This window comes from Aspergillus bombycis (genome assembly GCF_001792695.1).
Source record: "Aspergillus bombycis strain NRRL26010 chromosome Unknown contig00034, whole genome shotgun sequence".
NCBI classification, from domain to species: Eukaryota; Fungi; Ascomycota; class Eurotiomycetes; order Eurotiales; family Aspergillaceae; genus Aspergillus; species Aspergillus bombycis.
The window spans coordinates 69,442-83,195 of record NW_019170036.1 but is presented as its reverse complement, the minus strand read 5'-3'; the positions used below and the strand labels follow the sequence as shown (position 1 = coordinate 83,195).

Sequence of the window (13,754 nt, the reverse complement as noted above, 5' to 3'; positions counted from 1 at the left end):
GATCTGATACAAGTCAAAGTAATGAGACTAGAGCTAGTAAGATACATATCCGACAGCAACAGACAATTTCGCCGCATCTTCCGCCAATCAGCCAGAAAGGCCAAATTCAAGTAGCCGTAATCGCTGCACTTCCATCGGGCACCTTAGCGTGATATTCTAACACCATCCTAACATCCTTGCCAGGTTCCAATCTAACAAACCACTTGACTTCACCATTTCGCATCATCACTGCCTTCCCTCTACCCCTATCCCTTTCCAGCGCCATATCCACCTCACTGCCTTCTTTCTCCAAGCCTTTCGGCTCTAGTACCTGGATGCGCATCTGTTCATTGTCCTTGAGCGGAATCTGATCGGAAACGATCATGTCAATCGCTGTACTCTTTGTATTCTTCACCCAGCAACTGCGATGAAATACTGCAGCTTTTTCTTTACTGATATACCCGGAAGAAAGCTTTCGAACAGTCGGCTTGGCGTATGTCACCAGAACATTCGGGTCAACTCCCAGGGAAATATTGAAGAAATCATTCGGCGCACAACTCGGCAGGGTGGATGACCCCAAGAAGGTCCCATCAACGGATATACCAGTCTTCCCGCGCAGGATATTGACCGACGAGGTATTTTTAACTCTGGCACGCAGAAATGCAGCGGCACGTATCTTGGGAACAATCACATGCGTGAGGGTCAAAGCCTGCAGGGTCGACTGAGCAATAAGATGGCGCCGATGACTAGTGGAGGGAGCAAGGGTGCGGAGGCCAGAGAGTTCATAGGTTGTGGTCAGACCATAGTTTTGTGCAACCGAATCTTGTCGCTCCAGACTAGGTGATGCGTTGGTTTCTGTGTCGCTGTCTCTGTCATCAGCTTCCCCATTATCCCCATTATCCTCGCTAGTGCCCCATCCCAGTGCTCTCCGGGCTGAGGGGACCCATGAGTGGAGAGAATCGCGCGGTGTGATATGCGATGCCCTGCGTGCCCCATGCCCCCGGGCTATTGGGGCTTGCTGTGCAATAGCCTGCTGCATCAGAGCTTGCTGTTGCTGTTGCTGTTGCTGTTGCTGTTGCTGCTGGTTCTGGGCCATCCCGGATTCTTGCACACTTCGTGCGTTGGCCATAATCTGCGCACGTGCGCGTACTTGGGCATCAAGAGCTCCGGAAGACCAATTCATCTTGGTTGCCATGACGTTGTGGTTTATCTCAGCTGGGCTTCGCAAAACATCCTGCCAAGAGATTGATTTATCATCCGAAGTCGAGCAGGTTGTGACATGCCAGGGTTGGAGAATGGGAATTGGTTCATCAAGACCTGAAAAGGCTGCATGAGAGGTTGAAAGAGTGATCTTAGCGTCTTTCCAAGTCTCTGAACTGTTGTTCTGGAAGTCCGCGTTGTAGATCAACGATGCGGTGGAAGCCGGGGTATTGATCTTCAAGTTGTACCGAGGCACCCAGTTCGGACCAGGAACGATATACGTCAAGTTCATGGTCACTTCAATCGGCTGGCCACCATACGTAACATTCTCAGTGACCGAGCTCCGGCGACTGGACCCCGGTGTGGCAGAGACATGCCCGTCAAGGTAGACCTTGACCTGACCGACACGTTCTGTCCAGAACTGCCGTTTCTCATTGATATCCCGCCTCTGTTTAGCCCTTCGTTCATGTCGCTCCCTTACGCGCTTCTCGCGAGCTTGCCGAACTTCCTTCAACGCAGCCTCCTTGGCCTTAGTATGGGTTGATTCCAACCGCTCCCTCTTTCGCTTAACCCTCTCAAGAACCTTCTCCCCATCGGCAATCTTAACTTCCGTGTCCCTCGCGCGCTCCCCCTCGGTCTTCCTCTGCTGAAGATACATCTGCAGAAAATCATTCAGCTTAGCGGGATCAGAATTAGTCGAGTCAATACTCTTCCCATAGCCCACAAGGAACTGCAGCACAAACAGCGACGCAGACTTATCATCCTGTGCCTTGGCAAGAGAGGTATTTAAGGTCTGCTCTTCTTTAAGGATAGACTGCAGTTCTGAGTCATCGATATCGATACCCTCTTCGTCGGTCGTCATATCCTGGTCGATATCACTTTCCTCGTCGACTGTGAGGTCAGGATAGACGTCGTTGAATTCCTCCCGCCGTGGCACAACATCTGTTTGCATGTCTGTTATGGTAGCAGGACCGGAGCCGTCAATTTGGACAGAGTCCAGGTCCACGTTGGGGTCTAGGCCTTGGATTTTGATGACATTTTGGCCTGGCTGGTACATATCTTAGTATATCGCGAGAGGATATATATAAGGTCCAAAGCTTACATGAATAGTAGTGCGGATCTCACGAGTGATCGTTGCCCTCTGGGGAGTGAGGACGACTGATCTGGTCGGGAGGTTGGAGATTTGGATCTCCGATTGATGCAGATCAGTCATGGTTGGGAGGCAAGGCAAACGTGGGCATGGATAGGGTCACAAAGGATGAAGAACAGTGCGACAAAAGTAAGGAAAGTCGTCCAGGTGCTGTCCGAGGAACACCAACCTAACTACTGGGGAAAGGAGGGCTTTAAATAAACAAGAAGGCAAGGCATCTACGGTGAGAGCCTTAGCATTAGGTTGCACAACGTCACACTCGCTGACTCATCCTGGTGTGCACAAATGCACGTGATCAGTATATAAAAATAGATTTGGCATCAACCTTGGTGAATGGGACGAGGGCATGATTTGAGGTAAGTCGCACGTACTGACTGAGAGGTGAATAAGCTCTATAGAAGCAAAGTAAAACAGAAAACGAAACGAATTTACCTATTGTGAGAGGCAGCTTAATAGTCTCTGTGGATTTGCGTACAAGCTTCGAAGCCGTGTTTTCTCAATTATATATCATTGGTTACTCCCACCAGATTGAAGATTCACGAAGGCACGTGTAAAAAAGGAGGCGAGCTAAATTGACTAACTAAAAAAGGATGGTTCCTCTTCGCTCGTCTCAAAGTCTGTTATTTACAAAGATCCGTGCGACATTGATAGACCGTGGAAAGCAAGGTATATGGATCGGTAGGGTGCGATCATTGCTTGAATCTTCTTCTTTTACCAAGGAATGGGCAATTTGCATAAATAATCTGAAGGGTTTCGTAACTGAGCGCATTCCACAATGTGAAAGCTGTCACCGGGACTGGACGATTGTTGGATCCTATTTCAAACAAATCGTGTCCTTCTTATTCACCCACTCCCCCGTGGCGTCAAAGACCTCTCCTTGCATAATGCCATCGACAACACTGGGCCCAATATATCTCCAGTGCACTCCATCCTCGTGCCGAGAAACAACTTGCGGCAGAGTCGCTCCCAGAAAGACACACACCGTGTCTTTGGCTTCAGTGTGACATGGCACCATCGCCATATGGCCGTTTGTGGTAAGCACGAAACTTCTCCCTGGCCATCGAATCATTATGAGATTGAGATAGCCCCGCCAAAACCGATGCTGGTCGAGAAAGTATTCCGCCGTGTTTAGATTGAGAGGGGTTGGATTAGCCACACCTTCATGCTTTTCGTTTGCAGCAAGCTCCAGGAATGCGACGAAACTGTTTAAGACATCGCCCTCTGGCGCCCAGAGAACTGGGGTGACTCGAGCCAGCCACACTCACCGATTAGAACCCCAAGGAGGCGTTGGTGGGTGTCTGTGTCGTCGGGAATGTAAGCAGAACAGTCCTTCAGAGCCGTCAAGACTCGACGTCCATGAAACACGTTGGAGCCCTCGTCAAAGACTGTGCTGAGAGGAACAACCTCTTTGACCGTATCCACACACAAGCCATCAATACAGAGGACCTCTTCACCACCGTTGTTGGCTGTAAGGGATAGGCTATTAGAGGACGATGGGAGAGATGTCGCAGGCGGTCTTCCGGCTTTACAACCCACGACGGGCAGATATCCGTAATTCCAGCCGCTGCCCCAAGGCGGGCACCATGAAGGAATATCTGCATGGGTCGTAGTTGGAGGAAAGCGCAATGAAGGCCAATCCCTGACCCGCTCTAAGCATTGTCGGAAAAACCTGGCGTGAACGAGGCCGTAATTCTGCTTAGCCTCATCGGAGTAATCTACGACCACCTTCTCACGCAGGGCGTCCGGCAGCATGTCGCGAACTCCATAGACATAGTCTACCTTCACGGAGGCGCCCTGGCTTTGCATAATGTCCATTGTTGCTTGCAGCCCGTCAGTCTCCTTGTCGGCCTCCTCCAACCCCTCTTTCAAACGGCGTGAACTCCGGATGAGTTTGATCCCGTTGGCCGACCGGCCGACCTGATCCTCGCCCATCGCGTCAACGTGCAAGCCGGCGATATTGCTGACGAAAAAGGATTTGGACGTGGCGATGGCAAAATTCACTACAACATGCCATTCGAGCTGCTGCGTACCGCATAGAAACACACATTGGGGCGCCAAAACGACCTCCTGAACAATCCAGAGTCGCTGAAACCAGGGTCGACTGTAGAGCAACAGTGCAGCGCGCCAGAGCTTATCATCAGGATGCGGAAGTCCTTGCGCTACAATGTCGTCCGTGGTTCGCGGTCTCCATCCTCCTTCGCTCTCTTTCAGTGCCCAGATCTTCTCCGTAAGTTCGGGCAATAGCGAACACGCCAGATCGCTTTCGTCAGCAGCATCTCCTAGCCAGATTAAGACTTGGTCTGCGCAGGAGTAAAGCTCTCCCATCCCTGCGACCTGGTGCGCCTTCTCCACCGAGTCGGTTTGATTGATGCAGATGGCGTCCACCCATATCCACCCCCCGCCAGAATAGGCGTGTATTCCGCGTAGAGCCTGGCCTAGGGTGCGAGAGATGCGGAAGCGCGCACCGTTACAAACACCATCCTCCGTCTCTGGCGAGGTACCCCATGCGTACGACAGTGCTTCATACCCGGGTGCCTCATAAATAGAGAATGTCTGCAGACTGAACTTAATCTGAGGATCTACCTCGACAATCTTAAGGACGCGAAACTCATCGGGCTCGATGCGAGAATAGGCATAGCTGGGTATGATCTCATGCATCCTTCTTCCTATCGTATTTCGCTGTTGTTAGGCAGAGATGGATCTTGGTGATAGCAACCCCTGTCAGACAAGGACTGGTAATGATAATGCGGGACATTCCTCTTGGCGGGGCCTGAGAGGATAGCCTGAGGTGATGCCAGCCTCTTCGAACTAGTCTAACTTGTCAAGGCATAGTGCTGTGCGTGATAACTGCGCTGCCCAGTTTGTGGCGTCTCGGCTTACGTGTGTTGGTTCTGGCCCTTGCCATGCTGATACACACCATATCAGATCTAGACAAAAGCCTGAGGCAAATGGCTTTCCATATCGTATTCAAGCGAAGTGTATTATGCTACAATTGTCTCGTTGCCGTGGGGTCACCTTTCTGCCGTATTCGACTCTTGCAACATCGCAATATCGCTAGTCTGACATTATAGGCCTGTATATTCTGCACGTTTCGTCTATAGTGACCAGGGTAGGCCGAGCCTTTCCTATAGGTGTGACCTAACAACTCAAATTCCCGTCAGTGAGTACCTTTCCTACATGCAGAGGCTACAACAGCCGGCCTTGAGTATACTTGATGACAAAAGATTGGAGCACTACGGAGGTCCATAAAGTGCTCTCCGAGACTTTCTCCACTGCATAAGCTCAAAAGAGCCTTTAACCCGTCCCCATCCCCTTCTTAGCGGCCGAAAAACAAGCCCTTTCTTCAATTCTTCACGGGTAAAGCTCCTGGTGTGCACGCATTTCCCTCCAGGCTCCTGCAGGTACCTCGAACGGGGTTGTTGATCGGTGTCCCAGACGGGATGAAGATTCATAATTCCATCGACCTCCTGCTCGCCCTCCTCTTCTTGTTGATCTCTACCGTTTGAATCAACGGAATCGGCATTTTGTGCATACTTCAGATTCTGCGTATGCTTTCCATACAGGTTCGAGAGGCTGAGGCTCTGTAGGCTTGGCATAGATTGGTCGATATGCGAAATAATTGGTGTCCATGACCCAGTCGTCAGAGTACACTCATGCAACGTGAGAGAGTGGAGATCGGCATGTTTCTGGAGTAATAGCAGAATCGACTCGCCTTTTGCCATGAAACCAGAAAGTGCACATGTTTCAAGGCTCGGGAACTGGGTTTCCTGAGAAATACTTGCTATGATCCGGTCGTAGCTTTCCAGCTTCCCATCTATTAGGGTATTACGGAAAGATAGGTCCAGCTCTCGAAGAGCCGACGCGGGTTTGAGTAGGGATACAATTCCCGGGGTGCCATCAGCTAGCACTGCACGAGGATCATCGCGGGATAAAAGTCCCCCCCAGCCGTCCTCGTCTTCTGATCCGGCGATGTCCAAAGTGTCATGTATCTCCCCAGACATGCTAAGTTTTAGAGATTCTAGACCCTTGCCTAGTATCCCTAGCTGGCCCGGGCTGAAGGTTGATGCATAGGTGGTGATGCGACCGGATGGAATACAGCATCTGGGAGTATCGCGATATATGTCGAGTTTCTTGACTGAAACCCCACTGTGAACTATTGCCGTCAAAAGCACGGAGAATACGTGCGACGCTCGCATCCAGAGTGGATGCCACTCCCCATAATCGGCCGATTCTCTGTTCGTACGTCCGAGCATGAACGCAGCATCTAAGTGAATCGAATCCAACTTGCTAAATCCCTCGAGCGCAAGTTGAAGAAGCTTAACCATCTCGCTTGATGACTCATTGGCCCTTGCTTGTTGCTGCTCTCTTAACCAGCCAAGGTCAGAGATGGCCTTTGACAGTTCTTCGGGGGAATAATCGATGGTAGAAGATTCAAAAAAGGGCCCATTGAGACTCCGCGCAGCGTATTGTCCACACTTCACGTTCTTCTCTAACTCGGAAGAGTCTAAGCTTGTTGCCAGAAGGGTCAGCGAATGGATCCTCTTGCTGAGAGAAGGGCTACAGGCCAAGGCATGAAATGAACGAAGATTCTCTAGCGATACTTCGAAAATCGGTTGTTGAATGGTGGCTAAGAACCGGGGTCCGATGCACTTTCCCGCGAGCCCTCGGTTTGTTAGACGAAGGGCTTTGACGGAGTCAAGATCCAGATATGTGAGGATGGTCTCGAAAACCTCTAAAGGCAACATCTGACAGTCCATGATGCTACTCTGTTTCGAAGATACTGAATGAGCAAGAAGTGAAATTTCTGAGGGGCTTGGTGGGGGGCTACGGCGGACTAAATTTAGCTTGCGGTCGACTTGCAATTATTAAGCTACGGCTACCACGCCCCATAGTTCTATATAGTCTTAATTATCTAACAATGCTCTCGGAGCATGAGACCGAAGGATCCGTTGCAAGTTTTATACGGATGGAGAGGGCCAGCTTAATCAGGTATAGGCTCGAGAAAGGACATAGTTTCTCGGAGCTGATGGATTAGCAATAATAGTCGAGCCATGTGCTAGAACGACAAAAAATGGCATAGCTGTCATTTGTAAGTCATTACTCGGCGGCGATTTTCCCCTGTAATCACCATGCGACGGGAGATATAATACTAGGTGGAAGGAAAGAATGTCGACGTCCAGATCCATTGTTGGTAAGAGCCTACTGAATAACGTCGCTCAAATCTGCATTAACAAACACCGAGAAAGGAATCATGAGAGGTATGAAGAGGAGCCGACCAGAAGGCTGTTCCCATGCAAAATTTAAGTCCTAATTGCCTATGTACGTTGAGTGATACTCACCTTGAATGCGGTTTAAGATCCTATGTAGTATATCTTGCTTCAATGCAGTAATTTTTGAGGCAGAGTATTCGCAGTGTCCGTGTTCCTAGAGCCGGTTTTGAACATGGGTTATTTGAGTCTTGGTTAATGCTAAGAATTGCGTTCTCGACTAACAAAACTACTACTCCCTGCGCTCGACAAACCTATAGATTATTCTTCACTTTCTATACAAGTACCTGGTGCGGCTGCTGATCTATACAAAATGTATAGTCTATCTGTAATGAATATACATCTCGTGATTGATTGCAGAAGTTGTCCTCGTTGAAAAAACAACCCTTGATTGTTACTAGTTTCTACTATTTCTCCACCTAAAAGGGAACCTATAGCGTATCACTAAATTGAGAGTCCACAGCTAATAGCAGATAAAATATCATTCAGACAGGTATTCAACCCAAAGACCACTGACGCGAGGAAAGAATGAGAGCTTCGTGATCGCTAACCATGATGTTGGACTTTTAATCAGTCTGTACTTCCGGATGGAGGCCACCTCGGTCTCGATGGCATATCTCCTCGACTCTCTTTCAATTTCTCCACACACCTGTGAATAAGGTCTGCCTGCTCTTTGATATATTCTTCCGTTTTCTTCAAAAAACCATAGATACCTTCAATGTCGTCTAGTGCTGGCAGATCCTCGCGTTTAGTCCCTTTGGCATCATCTGGCCAACCAAGTATTTCATGGCCGACATTGAGCCGCCAGTATTTGGTGCGCATGGTTTCCGGTGCATATGCATCAAGAAGAGTCCGGAAGAGAATGTGCATAATCTCAGAGTTGGTTGCGTTTGCAGCCAAAGAGGTTGGCATTTTAAAGATGCCACCCAAGGCCCTGTTTTTAGGAATGCCCGTTCCAATACTGAGAAAACACGAGATCGGTCGACCGGCGCCATACACACTTTGGACTTCATTCCATAGCCTGATCAAATGTATATCAGCATTGGAGAGCTTAATGTCATAGGAAGACAGGCGAACTCACCATCCTACTGGGTTGTTTGCGCCAAGACCACCATCGATCAGCTTTTGTCCCCCAACCTCCATGGGTCGAAAGTACGTCGGTGCAGCAGATGTTGCCCGAGCAGCTTGCCATATTTTGATATTTGGCAACAGAGATGGCTGTTGAGTGTTGGTGTAGGAGCGGAGAAATACGGGGCTTTTATTGTTGACAGCCCTCTCGTCAATGGACAGGACGAAGCTAAATACAGGCGTTAGCAATGTCGTTCAGTTCAGGGAGCAGTAAGAGCGCAGAGTAATACACTTTACACAAGTTGCCCTCGTCTAGTAGTGGCTCGTCGCCATTCTGTGTACGCTTTTCGATAACACCTTTGAGAACATTTTCCAATTTGGAAGTATTGTACTTTGTTGCGTCGGTCAAATTCTTCGCTTTTTCCCACCAACTGTTTGTGAATACCTCCTTCATGAAATCCTTATATGCATCAATACACTCGTCGACTGACATCCCTAGTCGACCTAGCATGATGGCACATAGCCTGGCCCAATATATTAGTATTAAACCTTCGAAATACATATCTACATGTACTTACCCCCCTGTACTGGTGCCAGCAATCATATCAAATACCTCACATGGTTTTGCTGGCTTTCCCTTAGTTCCGAGCTGCTGCATCACGTTGCGCAAGATATGTAGGGACGATAATCCACGTACGCCTCCTCCGTCTTTTCTGATATGTCAGTATGCCAGAGATAATTAACATGAGAAGGAAATCTACTGACCAAGGCATAGGACACGTAGCGGTTTCTGGTTAGCAGCATCGAAACCATCGGCACGCATGGAAGGGGTTGGAAGAGGATAATCAGTGTCGCTCTTGTCGTTCAGCTCCTGGAGTGCATTTTGGAAATATTTAAACTGCCCGAATTTAGGGGGCTCATAGATGGCTATATCCACCAGTTGGTTCCATTAGAAAAGACTCTAAGAAACGGCAAAAATGGTACCTCTGGAGTCCTAACCTGGTTCTTTGCTAATTTGAAGAGCCAAGTATCCCCTTTGGGCTCGAATTGCCCATCTTCGAAAGCGTGCGCAAATACGGATGGCAATGACATTTCCGACCTAATGATCAATTATCAGGCAGAGATTTACAAGGAAACAGGGCGTCCAAACCTCGAGTGAACGCAGTAGGTTATGCGTTTCGTTGAAGACCATACCACGATTCTAAACAGAAGAGTATCATTTTAGCACAGGACTTCATGATATTCAACTTTTTAATACGTACCCATTTGCAGGTCCACGTCTCCATCGGATTGAGGTGACTTTTCCAAACATACTGCACGTTGTTCTTGACCATTGGCTCGGCCGTCTTTTCATTCTCAAGAATAGCTAATTCGAACCATGTCCAGGTTCCCGCATCTCTGTCACTGACGACTCCCTGATCTCCGGATTCCGCAAATAGTTGGAGAAATTGAATACGGCGAAGGATGGAAGCGGTGATAGGCTGTTAATAGGTTAGCCGGGAATCGATCTATGTAGATGGTCAGATATGCAGAGCTTACCGGTAGTCGAAACCATATCGCGGCTTTGATGTTGCCATCTTCCGCTTCTACCTCTTTGAACTCTTCGCATTTGACAGCATACTGTCCATTATCGACTGCAGACAGATTACCTGGAAGAGGCGGGAGAATTTCCACCCCTTCCTTTGTAAAGGGGCTTGCCATGTTCAAGGTTAAGAGTAACTATTCTGTGGTTTAATATTACCTTTGTATATGGATAGAAGATCGATTGATTGAAAGGTTTTCTGGTTGGGGAAGATTGATGTTGGGAGACTTATATATGCAATGAGTGTGAACATCTCAGCCGACTATCAGCTTGATAATTTCATACTGTCTTTACCACCCATAACACGACGCAAATAGCGGTAAAGTTTCATCACGATCAGCATTGGGGCTCCACAGATATTGAGCAGTTATGTTGCGAGCTCGAGGCATCGTTCTTTCAGAACATCCTCAGCTGTAGGCCCGCAGCCACTAAGAGAGATCCTCTCGCCTATTCCACCTCAACACGTTGCCTGCCCCACATGGCGGGGCTGCAAGCTGATGGGATTGTCAAAAGAATGCCACCTACAGCTGAATGCAAAGATGTGACTCCTCGCCTTAGACGGCATAATCTGCCTTCCCCCTAATTACATTTGTGAATTGCCGTGCATAGAGTTTGCTCGTATGCCTGTAGTACTAGCGTTGTGCCTTCTGAATGGATGAGCAAGGCCAGGTCAACTGCACTAAAGCCACTCTCATACAGAGAAAATATCTGATGAATGGCATGGAAGGCCAACTATGCCAGTCAGTTTGGCTTGCACTAACTCAGTGTATTCTGACAATGCCTTCAAGCAATGCTCTTAGATTGTATATCTCTGTACTCTTGTCGGATACTCAACCATTGGGAGACAGACAAAATTGTTAACTTAAAAACACATTGCTCATGTTAAGCTTAGGGTCTTCATGGCCTTCGACGCTGCACATAACGATTGTGAACTAGCACCAGCAGAGGATACGAGTATTCTAAGGTGCCTGTGCATCCAATCCTCATATTTTGGGTCTGTATCTACTACATCAATTGAGTTGGTGGCTGGCTAGAATGGAATGTTACGGAGGCTCGGACCTGAGCGGCAGTCTAATCAGTGGGTCAGTCAACCAGTCGGCAACGAGGCCATGCAACTAGTCGACATTCCGAGCACTTCAATTATCATCATTGGTAGATAATTAAGTGGAATGCACTTCGTAGCGGATACATTTAATTGACTCATATCCAATGACATGCAGTTGGTGAACTTGGTATACATAAATTCGAGGGGTATCGTGTTGGGAATTTCAAGAGCCTCTTTGAGTTGTTTCGAAGGGGTCAGAAAGTTGGTCGAAATCTGTAGCTAAACGTATGTCATCTTTCTGGAGAGTCAAGGGAGTTTCAGGACAATAAACATTTGCATAAGATATTATCCTTTAAGCCATTACAGAACTATACTAGGGGATGAATAATGGGGCCATGAGAATCACAAAGGACATCGCTCAACCAACAAGGGAAAATGAAAGACAAAGGGGCAACAACGATATGTGCAGCCTCATGGCAGTACTAAGAGGTCTCTCTGCAATAATCTGGATGGGCAGCTTGGTCTAGCTTGGGCTGGTCAGGCGGTTCAAGTTAACCTATGAGACTTTCAGCTTCATGTTTTATATTCGGGAGAGATCGTAGGGGTGGATGGTTGAATGAAGGATTTGCCTGTGGAAGACTAGTGGGAATCGAGATGGATGCCGCCTAGTTTGTCCTTTTGTTGAGCTGTATGCTGGTGTGAACTGTCGTGCTGGGGGTTAGGTTTTTCTATTCCTTCATGCCATTTAGGAATCCTACCGTTTCCTTCTTTCCTGGGTCTCTCGTCCAGACCCCCTTAACGCGTCTCTACGGCTCTCCCACTGTCCCCGATATATTTCTAGTCGGATGGTTGCCCCACAGCATTTAGTGCATGGCTGGTGGCTTCTCGGCGACAGGATCTCAGCTGGTTCTTGTGTGTTGTCAGTGGCCGAACAAGCCTCGCTTTGTCTTTATTCTGCCATGAGGTTGGTTATTGAGCACTTTCCTGCACGTAAGCCACGCAATCTTACTCTTCTGGTTAAGTGGGGAATCTAAGCAGTTGAGTTTCGAGTTGCGACTTTGTGCGGAGGTATTGCAGACAGTGCTGGATGGCGACGGGGCTTGTACAGTGCGGCGATCGCTGGTACGTTTGCCTTCTTCCTAGCTTCCTAGTCTGGTGACAGATTTCCCGACGTCTAGTAAGCGCCGTTTCCTCGCATATGTAGGTGTTTAGTATTGATTGGGCAGATGCAGTTGATCTTAGTCCTTCCCTGGCCTGCATTCGTATGCTTTGTCGTCCGTCCCTACCTCTGGCCCCTATGGCATTGCAACCCGTCCAAAGTTCTTTCAGTAAACTCATTACAGATGACATTAAGAAAGCGCACGAGGCTCCAAGCACAATATTCTATACGCTGTCGGATACTTTAGGTGTCTTTATATTCTGGCAGAGCTTCCAAGAGCATCGCAACAAGCCTATCTTGATTTCGCGACTCGCTCGTCATGTATATTGCTTTCACACGTATCTGTGTTAACAGGTTCATAATCTAGGGTGTGTTCAACGCTATCGAGCAGTATTGGACTTCTTCTTCCAGAGCGTGCAGCATCCTTCTGCAGTTGAGACGACCATCTGGACTATCCCTACTCCCATAACAGACCTGCTAAGCGCTTACAACAGGACTTGTCTTACATATGTGTTGCGTCGACACTATTATCAAGATCGCCATGATAGTACCCTACCGTATTGCCCTGATTAATTCAGCATGGGCCTGCTGGCTTTGCGCGGTCGTGGCGATCCGTCTAAGCTCGATTTCCGCTGACCCTCTATTCACGATGTCGACTATCCTCATCGCGGCATCTTTCCTAGGGAAATGCAAGGACTGGCGATCGTCTCATTGATCCTTAATCAGGCGACTGGTCAATAATCGCAATTCGACGGTAAGGGGCGCCCGATGCAGTAATGATGAGCCACCGTGCGACGTTCTACGCATTCTTCGGTATGAATATAGCTAGTACAGTGGTGGACTAGATTATAATAGGCAATGTGGTGGTCAGTACAGTATGGACTATATAGAAACGCATCCTATACCATCAAAAGTATACACGCTACAAAAGGTCTATCTATCTCTCAGATGCAGTGTCTCGGTCAATCTATCCTTAGCTTTAGCGCATGGGAAGGTAGAAATATGTAAGGGAGGACAGGATGGACGCGTAAGATGGCAGCGGCAGACATTGGGCACACATAGTCTGAATAACCACTTATAGCATTCGAGGATACCATTGGGGTAGTCGTGCTCTGAAGTCCTGTGACTTCAATGCATCTAAGCAACCTCTACGCATCTGTACATCAGCTCTGGCAGGCATTGGCAGTTCGGGCTGCCGACGCTGCAAGGCCGATATGATGAATATCGAACATAGCCTGCTGCAATTTATAGAGCAGATATCTTCTATGAGCATTATGGCACGTGTATGTGGTCTGTAGGATTGA

The 13,754-nt window shown here is 48.3% G+C and overlaps 4 protein-coding genes across 4 annotated transcripts; all 4 read right to left on the bottom strand.

Annotated features, from left to right (window-relative positions):
- Positions 1-106: 106 nt before the first annotated feature.
- Positions 107-2,392, bottom strand: ABOM_004868 (uncharacterized protein; the record flags this gene model as incomplete). Its single annotated transcript, XM_022531997.1, has 2 exons — positions 107-2,227; positions 2,282-2,392. 2 exons carry the CDS (start codon positions 2,390-2,392, stop codon positions 107-109), a joined length of 2,232 nt encoding a protein of 743 aa, XP_022389898.1.
- Positions 2,393-3,143: 751 nt separating this feature from the next.
- ABOM_004867 (HET domain-containing protein) lies at positions 3,144-4,987 on the bottom strand (the record flags this gene model as incomplete). Its single annotated transcript, XM_022531996.1, has 2 exons — positions 3,144-3,565; positions 3,595-4,987. The coding sequence occupies 2 exons, from the start codon at positions 4,985-4,987 to the stop codon at positions 3,144-3,146; spliced, it is 1,815 nt and encodes a 604-aa protein (XP_022389905.1).
- Positions 4,988-5,562: 575 nt separating this feature from the next.
- Positions 5,563-7,086, bottom strand: ABOM_004866 (uncharacterized protein; the record flags this gene model as incomplete). Its single annotated transcript, XM_022531995.1, has 1 exon — positions 5,563-7,086. The coding sequence occupies one exon, from the start codon at positions 7,084-7,086 to the stop codon at positions 5,563-5,565; it is 1,524 nt and encodes a 507-aa protein (XP_022389906.1).
- Positions 7,087-8,166: 1,080 nt separating this feature from the next.
- ABOM_004865 (uncharacterized protein) lies at positions 8,167-10,547 on the bottom strand (the record flags this gene model as incomplete). The annotated part of the gene is made up of 10 exons (XM_022531994.1): positions 8,167-8,617; positions 8,678-8,893; positions 8,955-9,188; positions 9,243-9,372; positions 9,430-9,591; positions 9,664-9,763; positions 9,815-9,865; positions 9,927-10,145; positions 10,204-10,313; positions 10,532-10,547. The coding sequence occupies 10 exons, from the start codon at positions 10,545-10,547 to the stop codon at positions 8,167-8,169; spliced, it is 1,689 nt and encodes a 562-aa protein (XP_022389903.1).
- Positions 10,548-13,754: the final 3,207 nt, after the last annotated feature.